This window comes from Castor canadensis, chromosome 7, assembly GCF_047511655.1.
Source record: "Castor canadensis chromosome 7, mCasCan1.hap1v2, whole genome shotgun sequence".
Taxonomy (NCBI): domain Eukaryota; kingdom Metazoa; phylum Chordata; class Mammalia; order Rodentia; family Castoridae; genus Castor; species Castor canadensis.
In genome coordinates this window covers 144,193,555-144,210,662 of record NC_133392.1, presented here as the reverse complement: position 1 = coordinate 144,210,662, position 17,108 = coordinate 144,193,555, and the positions used below count along the sequence as shown (strand labels likewise).

General features: G+C 52.7%; 1 protein-coding gene across 4 annotated transcripts in view; it reads left to right on the top strand.

The window, feature by feature from the left end:
* Man1c1 (mannosidase alpha class 1C member 1) overlaps positions 1-17,108 on the top strand; it is a 133,050-nt gene that overhangs the window by 114,622 nt on the left and 1,320 nt on the right. For all 4 annotated transcript variants that reach the window (XM_074080954.1, XM_074080955.1, XM_074080956.1 and 1 more), the window contains 6 exons: positions 1,858-1,975; positions 5,050-5,143; positions 9,264-9,379; positions 13,286-13,505; positions 15,296-15,468; positions 16,515-16,630. In XM_074080954.1, coding sequence (XP_073937055.1) covers positions 1,858-1,975; positions 5,050-5,143; positions 9,264-9,379; positions 13,286-13,505; positions 15,296-15,468; positions 16,515-16,630 — 837 coding nt within the window. The remainder of the gene's footprint in view (positions 1-1,857; positions 1,976-5,049; positions 5,144-9,263; positions 9,380-13,285; positions 13,506-15,295; positions 15,469-16,514; positions 16,631-17,108) is intronic.

Genomic DNA, 17,108 nt, shown 5'->3' with positions numbered 1-17,108 from the left:
GGAGAAGTCTTACTTGGCCTGGGGAAGAGGAACAGAGAGGGGGTAGCTCCCTCATTTTCCCTGGGAGAGTTCAGGATGTCTTAGGGTGGGAGATCCCCTCCCAGGAGACTACAAGCCACAGGACCTCATTTCAAATCCTGCCTCCACCACCTAACCTTGACTACATCACTTCTCTCTGGAGCTTAAATTTCCTCCTTTGTTCATTGGGGTTAACCATGCTTTGCCTGTGGGCTGTAAACAGAGTGACAGACAGACAACTTGAAGGAGCCGCTTAGTTTATTATTACCCAGGGGCCAATCATCCCCTTGTGCAGGGCCCAGCCCAGGTCAGAAGATACCCAACAAGGCAGAGGCAGGGTGACTGTCTCTATGGTTGTTGAGGCCACCTGACCCCCAAAATCTCAAAACCTGAGATTTACTTCCAGAAACTGGGTCCTTGCCTCCTGGAAGAGCTCCCTGCTCTCCCAGAAACCACATCCAGACAAGAGCAGAGTTAGGAGCGGGACAAGCTCAGGGGAGCCCCAGCCCACCCCAGGAAGAGTATTGCCCCTTGCATGGCAGACAGTGACCTCCCAACACACATCTACTCTCCTAAGTCCCATCCCTGGGGACAGAGGAACAGATGGGCAGGCCTGGGAAGCAGAGGGGCTCCTGGCAGAGCTGGCCCCTCAGCCTACCACACACCAACTGCACCATGGAGCCCCTACAGATAGAAGGAGTTCCCTCCATCCTGCCCTGCCCTCAAATTTCCACAAACTCCCTACAGAGTCACCGTACCCCTATTGACCTAAATGTCCAGCAGGAAAGTAATCATATATATAAGGAAACAGGCATGGGGAGGTGAAGCAGCTTGACCAAGGCCACCCCACTCTGCACCCTCCTCCTCTCTCAATCCCCACAAAAGCCCTCAGCCATGGGACCATCCAGGAGGCATCATGCTGACCCTGTTTCCTGGATGCAGAAGCTGAAGCACACAGGATTAAGTGTTGCCTGAGGTCTCCAGCCAGCCAGTACTCAGCCCTGCACCTGTGGGTCCAGACCCCAGGGAGTACAGTGAGAGATCTGAAGGCAGCATCCTTGCTCAGCATCTTGTGGTGCAGAAGGCAGAGCACTCAGGCTTCAGCCACTTTGGTCCCAACTCTGCCCTTGCTGTGTGACTCAGGCAGGCAAGGTCATGGCCCTGGCCTGTTTTTATGCCTATTGAGGCAGGTGTGAGGACTTACAGGCACTGCCTCTGTGCTCTTCTTCCTCAGTAGCACAGACCTGAAGTGGCCATTAGGGCCTCATGGCTAGGGTAGAGCATGCTGAGAAGCCTGCATCACAAGGAACCCCAGCTCTGAGAGCCCTTTCTTACTGCTAACCCTGGTCTTCCTGAGTCTCGCAGCTCCAGGGCTGTGGTCCTACCAGAGCCAACTGCCCACCCATGCATGTCCCAGGAAATTCCAGTATGGGCCATTGTGTGACCTTGGGCAGCACTGAGAGTATAGGGAGAAGGAAGGGACAGGAGGGTTGTTGCTTTTCATCAACCCTCTTTGGACCCAACTCCCAGCAACTTTATCATCAACTGGTAGGTCTTCCAGCCAGAGGATGGCCAGAGTGTCCCGTGGGGTCTTTGTGGTCCCAGATAGCATTACCCATGTTACCTATAAATTTGCTATCTCTGTATGCCAGGTCTTGAGCTTCCAAGTCTTACAAGAGCTGCTAAATGGTAGAAACAAAGACTATTGTAGGTCAGACAGGCCTGGGTTCAAATGATCTTTGTCAAGTCACATCACCTCTCCAGCTTCAGTGTCCTCATCAGCAAAAGAAGCCGGGAGCAGTAGCCGAGATGGTGACAGAGGTTGCTCTGTCTTTCCAGTGGGAGCTGGGGCTGGACCACCGCAGGTAGCAGCAGCATCCTGGCAGAGTTTGGATCCCTGCACTTGGAATTCCTACATCTTACAGAGCTCTCTGGCAACCAGGTCTTTGCAGAAAAGGTGAGTCTCCCCTTCCCTCCTAAGGCAGTCCCTCACCCACCCACCCAACAAGAGCAGACAGTGAGATAGGCAAGTGTCCCCCTCACAGATCAGTGGGGGCTGAGGAGAGACCAGGAGCCCCCAAACCACTGCTAATATGGCAAATAGTTATTTGTGGAAGAGCTGACTGTGCCCTGACACCAGGTGGCAGGGAAGGGGAACGCAGAGTTGCCAGGATTCCACACAGGATAGGAAGAGGCAGAGCTCTGCCAGGAAGGTTTGCACTAGTGTTCGTGGCAAATGTGTGAACTATGAAATCTGGAGGAAATACAACTGGAACTCAAGCACTGTCTTGTGCCGGCAGGAATCGGCCACCCATGCACACTTCCCCTTTCCAGGGACATTTAGCTTTTCCATGTGACATCTGCCTGCCTTTTTCTTCCAGACACCTGACTGGCTTGTGCTGGCAATGAGCTGGCCCAGTGATTCTGACCCATAGCAGAAGCCCATTACTGTTCCTTCTTCCTGTTCCCACTGTCCAAGGCCACATGGGTGCAGAGAGATGGATGGCACAGACCAGCATCCAGTCCTGACAATGGCCCATACCTTCTGGGAAACCCTCAGGAGAGGTACAGGCCTGGGCAGTATGCACAGCCTGCCATCCAGAGCCTTCCAGAGTTCCCCAAGAAGTCTTTTGCTCTGCCACCTTCCCTCTGGGTGCCAGCCTCCTAGATTAACAAGGGGGAGGGGAAGTGATGGATTTGCATCTCTACCTGGTGGGCCCCAGTCTCGTGCTGCCAGCTGGCCTCAAAGCATTGCCCTGCACTGCTGTGAGGAAGTTGATTCCTGAGCTTTGCCCCAGGTTGAGGAGTCTGCATTTTAATACACACCTGGTGCTCCTCAACACCAGGCTTGGGATGGCTGTATATAGTGTAGCAACCCACCTGAGCATCCACTAGAGGCTCAGGAAGAGCTGCTTGACCTCTCCACTCTCACTGTCCCCCTTATACTGTCCACCCTGCACTATCCCTGCTGTCGTTTTCCTCCTACTGAGAGGAGTCTGCCTCCTGTGACTCCCCATGGCAACTCATGGGGTGAGTTTAGTCTCTTTCCAATAAAGGATGCTTTTCCCATCAGGCCCCTGGCCTCAGCTTTCCTGCCTGCTCCACTGCCCTGGAGCCAGACTTTTTCTGGAGCTGACCAGCTCAGGTGGAGTAGGATGAAGAGCCCATGCTACTCTCTGGTTAGGCTAGAGAAATAGCTGCCACTGCCTGGCATTTGCTGTGTGCAGGGCACATTGTAACAGCTCTGAATCCCCTTCTCCCCCCAGCAACCCTGGGAGCTGGGTCTTCCACCATCTTCATTTTACAGAGGTGGAAACTGAGACTCAGGCTAAGTAACTTGTCAGGGCCAGCCAGCTGGTAAGCAAAAGCTGGGCTTCAGGCCCAGGAGTTTCCAGCTTTTTCCACAGCAGATAAGTACAGCAAGCTTCAGGCTATTCCTCTAGAGTCTGTCTATCTCTGTCTCTCTACATTTGCCTGTCTGGCTGTTTTCATCCCCCAGTCATGCCTCCCACAGAGGCAATTATGGGCAGTCAACAAATTGGCCCAAATTCTAGAAGTGCCTGCACCCTCCAGGGGAGTTAATTTAGCCTGTTTCACTGCGCATTACCAGAACAGTTGAGAATAACTCAGGTACAAGCACATTCCTGTCCACCATAATAGACTGTTAACGTAAACGGACGTGAAATCTGATGTGGCAAAGCTGAGTGCTGCCCCTGGAAGGAAAGGTCTGACAGCTGCTGCCCCAGCTCTACACTGTGTAGACTAACCTAATAGGGAGGAACAGTGTGGTCCCTTTCTCCCCCATCGGATCATGCATTGGGTGGGACAGAACAGAATGTTTGATCAGGGTAGACAACTGTGGAAAAAGCCCTAAATCCCACCTCTCATCCTGTGCAGCCCCAGTGTTGCAAACTCAGTCTCTGCTTGCTCCCACTGGGGCAGCTTCGGTTGTGAGTCACTGTGTGGTCACTGTCCTGCTCCAAGTGAGACCCAGTGGCTATTCTGTGTAGGGCAAGGAATATGTATGGTCCAAGGGGCCAGGTAAGCTAAAATGTTATGAGGTTGGACCACATGAAATCACCAGTTGTGACCCTTTTTCAATTAACCTCCTGTGCTTGGTGCCGTGTGTGTGTGTGTGTGTGTGTGTGTGTGTGTGTGTGTGTGTGAGTGTGTGTGTGATGAGTATACTGAAAATTTACTCTCAGCAATTGGCAAGAAGGTGACACCATGTTGCTAACTAACTAGAATATGTGTATAATAGGTCTCTCTTGTTGCACTCTTCCTGTCTGACTTGTATCCTTTGACCCCACCTTCCCCTTACCTCCTCACCCCCACCCCATCCCTGCCCACCATCATTCTACCCCCTGCTTCTATGAGTTCAACTTTTATCAGGCTCCATGTGTAAGTGAGGTTGGATGCTATTTGTTTCTCTCTGCCTGGCCTTTCATACTTAATACAAAATTTTCCAGGTTCGCCCATGTCCAAAATGGCAGAATGTCCTTTTTTAAGGCTGACTAGTATTCTATTGTGTATGAGTATCACATTTTCTCTAGCCATTGATTCCATATCTTGGCTATTGTAAACTGATAGCCAGATGTCTCTTTGACTTATTGGTTATATTTCATTTGGCTTGCTGGACTTGAACCAGGTATGGCCTATTCAAAAGATACTTCACATAATGCTTACAAATGAGCTACTGTCACTTACTTGAACCCCACCCTCCACCAAAGGACCATTCTCAAAATCACCCAGCAGGCCTAGCGTGAGCTTGCACCAGGCAAAGTTGCCAGTGTGAGAAGTGATGAGTCAGGCCCCACCTGACTGTGTCCTGCTATGCTCAGTGTGTGGGCATGGGGGCAGAGCATCTCGCCACCTCTGTCTGTGGGAGCCTGCAGTTCAGTCATGGCTCTCCCTCCTGCTACACCACAATGGTTTCCTCTGTGCACCCGAGCCACCTGATGCATCCTTGGTAGCCAGGGTGTCAGTGGCTCCTTCAGGAAAGTGATGGTGTGCTGGGTGTCCATCCCACAGGTCAGGAACATCCGTCGGGTCCTCAGGAAGATCGATAAGCCCTTCGGCCTCTATCCCAACTTCCTCAGCCCAGTGAGCGGGAACTGGGTACAACGTGAGTACAGACGCCACTGTCCCTCGGGTATTTGTTCAGGCTTCCTGGGCCCCAGCAAGGCCCAGTTGAGTAAGGCACCAGGCATATATCTGAGCATACCCAACCAGGCATTAGCACCAGCCACTGAGTGCCACCTGCTTCCCCAGGTGGCTTAGGGACCTTTCCATTGTCATTATTGCTGTTGTGGATATGACAACAACTGTTTACTAAAGCCCTGTCCTGTGATGCCCTCACCCATCTCTCCAGCTCCCATCTCTGCACGGAGCTCTGTGCAGCCTCCTCCACTCTCCCCCAAAACTCACAGGAAAGTCTAAGGTGAGTTTTCTGCTCAGGAAGTGGTTCCAGAGAGGCCCTGAGTCCACCCCCCAGCCCCTTCATTGACTCCCCACTTCAGCTTTGGTTTTAGATTTTTAAGCAGGGACTAACTGTGGTATACAATAATATAAAAATCATTAACTCACCACTATGCCTTAAGCCTACAAGAACCATCCCTGGATTTTCAGCTAGCCCTGTTTAGAGACTGTTTTGCAACCCAAACAAGTGGAGCAGCATTCACAAGTCCCACCTCACTCACTGCCCGATGGGGCTTGGAGGACCTAGGAAGAGTGCTGAGGAGTCTCCCAGGCCCCTTGCTATCACCCAGCTGAGAATCCGGGCTGGCTCTAGGAGAAGCAGCCTAGGTGCCAGCTCTACTTTCCTCACCAACACTTTGGTCATGTTCTCACAGTCAGCAGAAATTGGTGGTGGCGTGGTCCATGAGCACTGCCTGTAGAGCCTTCCTAAGACCTGGCCAGAGCTCCCACCTTCACTTTCTTTACCTGAATGAGGACCCTCTCCTCTCCCCTACCTCCAACCCTAGTCATATGGCAAGGGCTTGGGCAAAGCAGACATGTGTCTAACTACTGCAAGACTTGGGAGAATTTGCTTGTCTCTGGGAGCCTTGGTTTCCTGTCCTGTGAAACAAGAAGAGAGTGAGATAGGTTCTTTGTGTGCCAAGAAGGGGTTCAGGAGGGAGCTATCAGCCTACTCCTCCAAAGGTGATCTAGATTGTCCCAAAAGGGAATGATACAGGCAGGGTCTAAAGGGTCAGCATGGAGAAATGTCAGAGGTCTGTCCTTGTCACCCAAGCCTCTACCGTCTGTAGGCCTGGGAGACCCAGAAAGTGCCACCCAGGAATTTCCCCCAGTGATATCTTCAAAACACCAAGTGTCCTCAACCAAAACACAGGGCAGGGAGTGAGTAAAGGCTCAAGCTACAGGTGTTGGCCATAGGAAGAGACAGTTTGATGACTACTAAATGATTTTTTGGCAGTACTGGGGTTTGAACTCAAGGCCTCCCACTGCTAAGCAGGCGCTCTATCACTTGAGCCATGTTCTTAGCCTGCTAACTGCTTTTAATTGCAAGGCCTGACTGGATAAAGAGCCAAGCTGCCCAGGACAATACAGAAAACCCTTAAAAAGGAGAAAGGGGTAAAGCTGCCCAGAAAACAGTGATGACCCACCCCCACTCCACTGCCAGGCATAATCTTTTCAGGCTGTGCCAGGGACCACAGGTATGGGTAAAGTTGGTTACATGTGAAGAGCCAGTTCATATTAATAACATAGGACTTGGTGCTGCTGAAGAGTAGAGGCCCTCCTGATCTGGGGGCAGCCTTTCCTCCACTGGCTCTGATCCAGCAAGGCCTGCCCTCCCTGGTTTTGGGTGTGGGATCATCTTAGGTTTTCAGATTTCATTAGACTCTCTTGGGGTGTGTGCTTTCCAGCAGATGATTGTGTCCTCACCTCGCTTCAGCTAAGAGCTCTCACACGATTTTCCCCCCTGACTCCTCAGAACTACCCTGGTTCTCCAGCCACGCAGGGGCTGTTTAGCCAGCTGCAGCTGCAGAAGCTACAATGGAGAGAGGCCAAGGGGGAGTTAGGGCCCCAGTCTCCCAGCCTCTGCTCCTACCTTCTTCCCACTCTGCGTTGAAGCCCAGCTTCAGGGTATCAGGAGGCCCAAGGCCCTCCTGTCACTAAGACTACATCCAAGGTAAATCCACTGGGCTCCCCATGCCTAAGACCAGCCTAAGACCCCTTAGAGCTCATGATCTGCCAAGAAAGATTACCAGCCCCTCAGCACGGCCCCTCACTTTCCTCACTTTCCTCAGAGAGGGAGATAGCAAGTCCAGGTCTCCATCAGGCCTGGGAGCATGACAGTTCCAGCCTGGCAGCTCCTCAGCTTCATTCACACTCCTCTCCCCCAGTCCCAAGCTTGTGGCCACAGGACTGGACCCATGAAAGCGTAAGCACTGGCAGGAACCAGCAGAGCCAACCTCTGCTCTTGGGCTCCTGGACACCATCTACTTTCTCCTCCTTCTCATATATTTATAGATGGGGAGGCTGAGGCCCAAAGGCAGTGGCTTTCCCCATGCTAATACAGATATACATCTGATTCCTGCTCCTGTGCTTCTCACTGTATGCTACACAGCACTGGGGAATACCACACACACTGCAGCATGGTGAGACCCTGATTACCTGGCGCCCCTCTCTTGAACACCCCTGCCAGAGGAAGCCCTGGACCATATCGCCTTCCACTATCATATGAGGAGGTCTGCACTTGACATGACAGTCAAGTCCCTTCCCAGCACTGCTCATACCTCTGGCCCACTCACCTCCTCCAGCATTCACTGCTATGTGGGCACTGAGCATGAGAGAGAATCACACCTGGTCCTTCCCCACAAAGAGTCCATAGTCTAGTGGGGGCTGCAGGCCCATAAACAGAGCCTTCTGACAACTCTGGGAGCATCCAATGACAAGAAGCACCCACTGTGGTGAGGACAGCTGCCCCTGCACATAAGACACTGGCAAGATGTGGCACGTGCCTCATTTCAGGTGGCCACCAGACAGGAACTGTGTGCTGGGTCACATGCTAAACTAGATCTAGGGGCAGGGAACGCCCTTCTGAGGACTCTGCAAGAGAGCTGTGGCTGATGAGGAAGACTCAGCCAGGCAGGGTGGGGAGGGCAGGCCAGGGTCAGCACAAGCCAGGGCTCAGGTGAGAAGCCACACGGTTGAAGGCTGGGAGCAGGGGTGTTTTCACCCTCTGGCTGACTGTATCTAGTGCAGCCAGTGAGGGCTTCTCCACTTCCTAGTACAGTGACTGTGGACAAGCTGTTCAGGCTCATGCTCAGTTTTCCCACATGGGAAATGGGCCAACAGTGCTGTTTGCAGGACTCTTGGAAAGACTGGTTATAAACACAGTAAGGCTCCTGGCCATGGTGGACACCCAGTACATAGCTGTGGACGTATTCTCCCTGTCTTCTCTCTTACTCTCTTTTCCAGAAGTGTTCAAAACACTCCACTCATCCTCCCTTAGGTCCACCCTCTGCCCCCTTCTCTCTTTATCTCTCCAAACTGAAGGACGTTCTTTGTTAAGTCTGCCCAGTGCATTTATGCTTCCCCTTGCTAATTTTCAGAGCGTAAGTGGCATGATTTCTCATCTTGCTTCTGCGATTAGTTGTCCTCTGCTGTCCATCTTCCCCCACAGATGCAAACAGGCTTCCTCACTCAGCCACACCCTATTCTGTGGGTGTGGCTGGTCTACTGCCCTACAGGTGAATGCCTCTAAGCAGAGGAGGGTCTTCAAGACTGATTCTGACACCCTTGAGTTCCTTCATCCTGATTTGCTAAATTTAAACTCAGCCTCTGCAGCAGGGCTCGGAGTTACAGCTCTTATTCCTTTCTGTGGCCTTTATGAAGTGGCCCAGCATTAGTTAGTTACTGTGTTACTGGGCAATAACATTTCAGAACTCCCTCCACCAGATTATCTTTTTAAGGAAGCACAGCTCATCTACAGTTAATACTGGGCCCTGTGTCCTCAGCCTGCTACAGTCAGATAATGTGTGGCCCCCAATGAGCCATGCACTTAGATGCAAGATGCCCGCTCAAGACACCCCTGCCTTGAGCAGCCTGTGTCACAGGCTATATCTTCTCAGCCCCCATTTGGGGTTTGGTGGATACTGATTGGACACCAGCTCCACTTGAGCCCAGCTCTGGGCCACCAAGCACACCCACTTGTTAGTCCCAGCCAGCGGCAGATGGAATGACATTCTTGTCTTCACCCCTCACCCTCCCCCCCACAGACCACGTCTCAGTTGGAGGACTCGGGGACAGTTTTTATGAATATTTGATCAAATCCTGGCTGATGTCTGCCAAGACAGATACAGAGGCTAAAAATATGTACTACGAAGCCTTGGAGGTAAGATGAGCACTTAATCTTCACGGATCGGTGGACATTAGCCACTGGCTCTCACACAAACCCCTCAGTGCTGGGGCCAGTTGGGGACCAGATGGCAGAGGCCTGCTCGGCCCTGCCCAGGGTGGGCTGGGAGGAATGACAGGCAGACCCACACCAGCTACACTTTGCCCTGTCTCATGACTCCTCCCAAGTTCAGGGAGGTTGAGCTGTTTGTCCAGGATCTCATAGGAAGTGACAGTCAGTCTGATTCAGAAACCATAGTTCAAACCCTCCCCCAGAGTGTCTAAACTTCAGTTAATGTACTATAGCCTGGCTCACAGCAGATGTGGCTGAGACAGATGAAGAGACCCTCGGCTATCTTCCTGCCAAACCAGAGGTGACATAGTGGGTTGGAGGTTTGGCTCAATCAGGAGAGCTCCTGCCTTGTAAGCATGAAGCCCTGAGTTCAAACCTCAGTACCAAAAAAAAAACATAGTTAATAGAGGGAGAGGTCGGCAGAATGTGCAGGCATTCACTTCTGCTCCTCTCTGTGTGAATGGAAGCCAAGGCCTAGAGAAGGGAATGCACTTGCCCAAGGCCACATGGCACCAAACTGGCAGAGCTGGGTCCGCTGCTAGTCTCCACTGCTGGAATGAACCAGATGTGGGGGGCTGAGATGAGTCCCTCCAAAGAAGGAAGACGTTAGGACAAACTTGGGAAGAGTGTTAGGGAATCCCACAACCCACCTAAAGATACCTTTGAGCCCAATTCAGGGCAGACAGGGCTGTGACCAAGGACAGAGTCCCCTGTTGGAGGATTAGCTCCAGCACTTTATGCTGCTCTTTGCAGAGTCAACACAAAGTTAACAGTGAGCGCTGATTCCTGCCCTCAGGGCATTGACGTTTCTAGGGAAAAAGTGGCCATGAATTATTTAAGCAGACTGGGAGCTCTACAGAAAGCACTTCAGGAGAGAACTGACTTTGTTTTCGCATTTGATCTCCCCAGCAAAGAGCCAGGAGCCTTTCTGACCCTGGGTAAAGGCTGGGCCTCTGGCAAATCTGGGGCTTTGAAGAATATTCTGAGTGGTTTCAACCTTGTTGACATATTAAAATCACCTGGGAAGCTGTTGATCCCATGTCCCGGCTGCACCCCTGACCAGTTAGTTACTCAGGAGGGCCTAGTGACATCATTTGAAAGTTCTGGTGTTGGAAACCAGCAGGTTGGACCTTTGTCCAGCTGTGGTGGGCATGGGAGGTTCAGATAGGGCAGCTGGCTGGGCACACCCCTGAGTGCCACAGAAGGGCATCAGTCTGCAGCCTCCACTGGTACACGTTCTCAGTCCCTGGTCTTTACTTAGACTCATCTTGCAGATGATGAAACTGAGGCTGAGAGAGCCGAGGTCACACAGCAATAAGAACCAGGACACAAACACAGTTCTGAGTCAAACCCAGTGCTCCTGCCTACCCTGGCCAGCTGCCAGTCACAGAAGAACCTGACTGACCTGAAGTCCCTCTGGGCAGGCTCAGGTGGGCTCCCCTGTGGAGGCAAAGGAAGGAGTAGCCAGGGACAGATGCAAAGCTGAGTCTCTCTCTGAATATTCTCTCCTTAGTCCTCGAGACCATCCCAGGAACTTTTATTCTCATTTTACAAATAAGCAAAGTGAGTCTGCAGCAAAGTGAAATGACCTGCCTGAAATCACCCAACTCAAATGGCAGAGCCAAGACTCAATCCCAAGCCCCGACCTCTCCATTCAGCACTTCGCACTGCATCTTGCTGTGATTTAAACGTTTCCCAGTCACTGCCAGCCCAAGCTATCCTGTGTTTTTCTCAGGACTTTAAAAAGCCCTGGTTTTTATCATCACATCTGCTCATTTCAATTGTATCTTAAAGAGACACTGGTCTGTAATTTCCTCTTTACTTGACTTGAGGTTGGCCCCAAATGGAAATAACCTATGGGAGACCATCTTAAGATGCAGACTTCCAGCTGCGGTGTGTGGCATCCTTACTTCTTCCCCAGATGTCTATCCTGTCATATCCAATACAGTGACAACTGATGCTCCTCTCCCTGCATCGATAATTAGCCAGGCAGGGCACTGCAGGGACTGTGCTGTACCCAGGAGTAAAGGCTGGGCCCAGAGCAACCCAACATGGCATCCAGTGGCTCTCCAGGCTTCCTTAGCACAGCTCCTGTGTGTACCCCAGCACATCACATCATCAGCCTTTCTCCATCTGCCTCTTAGTGAGGGTCCCACAGCCAGCCCCTCAGCTCTGGCCCTGTAGGAGAGGGAAAGGAAGAAATGGTCCAGGAGCCAAGCCTGTCTGAGCATCTTTAGCTCAGGCCCCAGCTGGGGGCTACTGCCTGAGGCTGCTGTGTCACATGGCATTCAGAGTCCTGGGGGGACAATGTGGAATCATGCTCCAAATGGGGACAGCACTGTGCAGAAGGGTGCCTGGAGATGACCTTTCCAAGAACATAGCATTCTGGAAGGGGCCTCAAGGCCAAGTCAGAGTCAGCCTGTGGGCAGAAGAGCAGATCTGAGACAGGAACTTCTCTAACCTCTCTGCAAAGTAGGGCTCCCCTACGATTTCATCTCGTCTCCTCCATGTATTTCATTCAAAACCCCGTTCACAGGTTGTCATTTCCACAGGCATTCAGTGTTGTTGGAAGGTTCCAGCCAGGGGTGAGGCCCATCCACAGTGTAGCCATATCCCTAGCTCCTGGTACAGCGCTCAGCAGCAACAGCTTACAGAATATCCAAAGGCGGGGAGGGTGGGAATGGAAAGAGGCTAAGATGGGGTGTGGGAGGGAAGACCGAGAACTGGTAGCCAGCACTCTCTGGAATCTCTGCTGGGAAGTATGCCCAGCTCTGCAGACATCTCATTAAGCCCTTGCACCCTGTGAGGTAGCTAATGCTCTGAGTCCCATTTGATGCACACAGAGAGCACATAACCTGCCCAATGCCACACAGCTTGTAACTGGGAAGAATAAATTTGAACCCACAGAGTCGGCATCCAGAAGTCAACCTGTAGCATCAACTTACACCTTGGGGTGCCCATCAGGGAGTCTTGGAGGTCCTGTGGGCACTGGGAACCTCTGAAGACCTGAACAGGCTCACGATACATGATACAATTCCATCCATCATTTATAGCGTGGAATGGACAGGCAGACGGGAGGCAGAGGCCCAGTGACAGTCCCACAGGTCCCCAGTCATGACCAGGACCTAGCAGCCCATGGTCTTTAGCTGTGTGAACAGCTGTATCACCCCAGTCTTAGGGCTCCTGGGAATGACAATAGCCTGACACCTGCACACCCCAGCATCCCAGAGCCTCCCTCAGGACCCTTTACCACCAAAAGGAGTGGCTGACAGCAGAAGAGCCAAGCTCTAGGGTCCTGGTGTGGCTGAGTGGCCAGGACAAGCCACTCACCCCTTGTCTATAGAAGGCACTGCAATGCACATGCCTGGCGCTGAAGGAAGAAAGGAATCGTGATAAAGCTCCAGTAGAGAGCAGCTGTGCATTCCCTGCAGGTCCTTTTCGACCCTTCCTATGAGATGCACAGCCGCAGAGGTGCTGAGCACATCTTGGGGGCCCACTGGACTTCAGCTTAAGACCCTCTGTCATAAGAGACAATGGAGGACAATCCACTCCAAAGACTTAAGTGTTTTTATACACATAGAGTATTTAAAAGACCATGTAAGAGACTCGTCCCCACAGCTGCCTGGCATCCCAAACTCCCAGGAAGCCCCAGGCCTCACCTCCTGGTAGCTGGACCTCTCACCAGCAGTGCCAGGGACCTCGGCCAGCAGAGATTAAGGGGCCTCTCGGGGGGAAGTTTTGCCCTGCTGCTCAGGGCACTCATTTCAGTCCTTTCCCTTCCTTCTCTGTCCCCTTTCCTCTCCCTCCCTGCCCACTCCCCCTTGCTCCCAGGCAATAGAGACCTACCTGCTGAATGTCTCTCCTGGGGGGCTGACCTACATTGCTGAGTGGCGAGGGGGGATTCTGGACCACAAGATGGGGCACCTGGCCTGTTTCTCAGGGGGCATGATCGCCCTCGGTGCCGAGGATGCCAAGGAAGAAAAGAGGGCCCACTACCGAGAGCTCGCAGCCCAGATCACCAGGACATGCCATGAGTCATACGTTCGTTCAGGTAACCCTGCAAGGGGAACGGGCAGCAGGTGAGACTGAGCCCAGACACCAGAAAAACCTGCCATGCTCACCACAGACTTACCAGATGTAGGGTCAGGGTCATGTTGCAGAACTTGAGCTCAGCACCTCATTTTACATATGGAGAAACTGAGTCAGCCCAGAGAGGGGAAGCAACTAAGCCAAAGTCACATGGCACATAAGTAGCTGGGCCTGGATCAGAACCCAGGTCTTCTGCTGTCCAGCCCAACCTCCCATGCTTCACCCCTCACAAAAACACCAGACCCCTTGTCTGGACCTCCCTGGAACTGCTACAGCTCTGAGCCGGAATTCCAGGCTGCAATGGAGGACTTGGCCTTAAAGCTTCCTGGCTCGAATGCCACAATGCCGGTCCTGGCTGAGTGGTCTGTTTTCTCATCTGTTCAGTGTTCTCCCGAGGCCCAGGAGAAAGCCTTTTGTCAGCAAGCAACATGGTGATGTCTGAGCGCCCATGGGAGCTGGTGTTCGGAGCTGTTTTCCCAGGAAGTCAGATTTTCCATGGGTCCTGAAAGCTGGCTGTCCATTCTCTTCCTAGGGCTTGCTCTGCCAGGGCCATAAACAAATAAGGAATCTCAGGAATAATAAAAAGCTTGCTATTTGTCTGGGATAATCAGCCCAGGCCATAAAAGACAGCCGCTTATTGTCCCAGCCAGCCCAGCTCGCCCACTGCTGGCTGCGCAGTTGCTCCTGCCCTCACCCCATTAGCAACTTGGCAAAACCACCTCTTCTGATGGCCAGCAACTGCTGCACCATTGGAAAAGATCAGAAGGGCCAGAGTTTAGCTGACTCCTCTTCCAGGAAGCCCTCTGTGGAAGGTAGGGTGATACCAAAAGTGCCAGCCAGGCTCTCGAGAAAGCCTCCTATGGCCTCTTGGGCCTCCAGGCCCAATCAGGAGAGAGAGGACACACATAGGAAGAGAGCTGGTACTCCACTGGTTCGGACAGGATGAGAAAGACCTCACCCACATACCCCAAATTTTGGACTTAGAGCATTAGGCCCAGGAGAGGAGGCAGAGCACAGCCCAGGGAGAAAAGGGCCTCAGACAGAGATACAGGATCACATCCCAGCACGGCTTCGACTTGCTGTCTTTACCTTGCACAAATTACTTCGCCTCTCTGATCCAGTTCCCACATGCATGAGAGAGGAATAATAATAAGGATTGAGCTTATGTATATAAGGTTCCCAGTATAGCCTTTGACATTGTAAGAAGTAGTTGTGCGGATATTACAATTTTTGTCCTGCAGAAAACAAAAATGACAGCACAACGACAACAAAACCCTGCACTCATCCCACCTATTTTACTGAGGCCCCTCTGTCTGAGCAGGTGCTTTCCTGGACTCCTCTCTCATCTCACCTCAGCAGTTTCCTAAGGAAGAGCGTCTGTGGAGAAGCATCTGGCACATTGGTATACAAAGGACCTAATAAATCCTGAAACTCAGGCTCCCCAATCTGCTCCAACCTGAGGTCCTTTCCTGGCTGAGTTCTAGCTAACATCATGTGGACAGCTAAGGTCTCAAAGTGTGCATCTAGGGACACTGGCCAAGCCTTTGCCTTCTCAGACCACTCGCTCATATTCTGGGTCCAAAACCACAAAATTACTGAGGTCTCAAGGTCTTGCCTTGGTGCAGCCAGTAGGGAAGCTGCCTGTTTGCCTGGCGCAGCCCCTGTCAGCCCCTGCAGAGACCTTCTAGGCCCCCAAAGCCTGAAAAGCAGAAGGTGGGGTCCGACCAGGGCTTCTGTTGACTTTTCCCACAGACACCAAGCTTGGGCCTGAGGCCTTCTGGTTCAACTCCGGCAGAGAGGCAGTGGCTACGCAGCTGGGCGAGAGTTACTACATCCTGCGGCCCGAGGTGGTGGAGAGCTACATGTACCTGTGGCGGCAGACACACAACCCCATCTACCGGGAGTGGGGCTGGGACGTGGTAATGGTGCGTGACTGGATTGGCAGGTGTCCCTGAGAAATCATGGCCAGAGCCCCAGAGCCCTTGGCTCAGCACTCAGGAAGGTCACCACGCTGCCCTGTGGGCAAAGGTCAGAGACCAAGGGTCAAGCAGGGGCTGCAGAGCCAAGAGCCCTAGCCGGAAGGAGGCTTCCCTGCAGCAAGGCAGGTCACAGACTGGGGAAGAGAGCAGGAGTGTCCATGGCCTTGGTCTCCTGGCTGTCTGCAGACGCAGAAGGTATTCAGAGAGTAGAACACCCCCCAGGTACTGTCCCAGCAGAATCCTGGACGCATTCCTTGAGGTGCGTCCTCTGCAACAGGACAGGCTGACAGGAGTGACTCTCCTCCATCCTCTGGCCACAGCTCCCTCAGCCTCAGGTCTTAATTGTGATAGTGCGAGTAACTAACGTTCTTGGCTCAGCCTTCCCTCAGCTGCAACCTCCTAGCTGGAAATCTCACAGCTTCCTTGGGTAGGTGTCCGAGTTAAGGTAGGATTCCAGAAGATTCCTTGGTGGACGCTGAGCCTTCGTTGTCCCTCTCCCCATCAACCCCTGTGCTTGCTCTCAGGCTGATGAGTCCTCTCCTGGCAAGCTGTCCTGGGGGACACATTCAGGTACGGGGTGGCCTGCTCAGGGTGAAGGCTTGGCTCATTGTCCTGGGCCACCTGCTTCCCTGAGGACCTAGTTCTTGACCTTCAAGGGCTGAGTGTGGTGTGCCTAGTGTCCCTCAGAAGGGACAAGTTGCATTTCTATACAGGTGTGCATGTCTCTGGCCCAGGGACCACATCTCTGGAGGCTCCCTGGGGTGTCATCAGTGACTTGTCCACTACTGTGGTCCATCCATCAGGTCCATCTGGTCCCCTGACAGACAGAGAAGCCCCTGCTAGGTTCAGCCTCAGGGAAGAGCTCAGTTAAGGGCAACTCTCAGAGGGGAGGAGGCAGCATGGAGCCTGTGTGTTCACAAACTCTGGCCACTGAATGCCATAAGTCTTGGGGGCCTTTCCTGTCTGTGCTGAGGCCACCTTTTTTCCTACAGGCCTTGGAGAAATATTGCAGGACGGAAGCTGGTTTTTCGGGGATCCAGGACGTGTACAGCAGCATCCCCAACCATGACAACAAGCAGCAGAGCTTCTTTCTGGCAGAAACACTGAAGTAAGTCAATCCAGCCAGCATTTTCCCCAGAGGGGACATGGTTCCTGCTGGGGACAGGGCAGGGTGGGCCAGTGTCCTCCCAATGTTATGCTGTGCAGTCACAGGACAAGAGCCCACAAGGGATAGAGGGCTTGGGGACCAAAGGGTTGAGCCCCAGGGGTGAGCCTGTCCCCCCTCAGAGTTCCAGAGCTGGAATCCGGCCGCTGGGTACTGACTGGTAGACAGGTTGCCCATGGTCTTCATCCTTCTTTTCAGAAGCTTTGAAACTGTCACCCTTATAAAATGGGAATAGTAATGATGATGGTGACATCAACACTGGTTGCTATGGCTGACTTCCCTGTGGCTTCTGTAACATTGCTGCTGTACCTTTCCCCACCTTCTTGGGGTGGGGTAGGCCACCCCGTTCCCTTGCTGTTTCCCAGAGCAGGCCCTTGTCCTTTAACCCTGGCCCTGCCAGTCCCTTCCAGTAGATACCCCA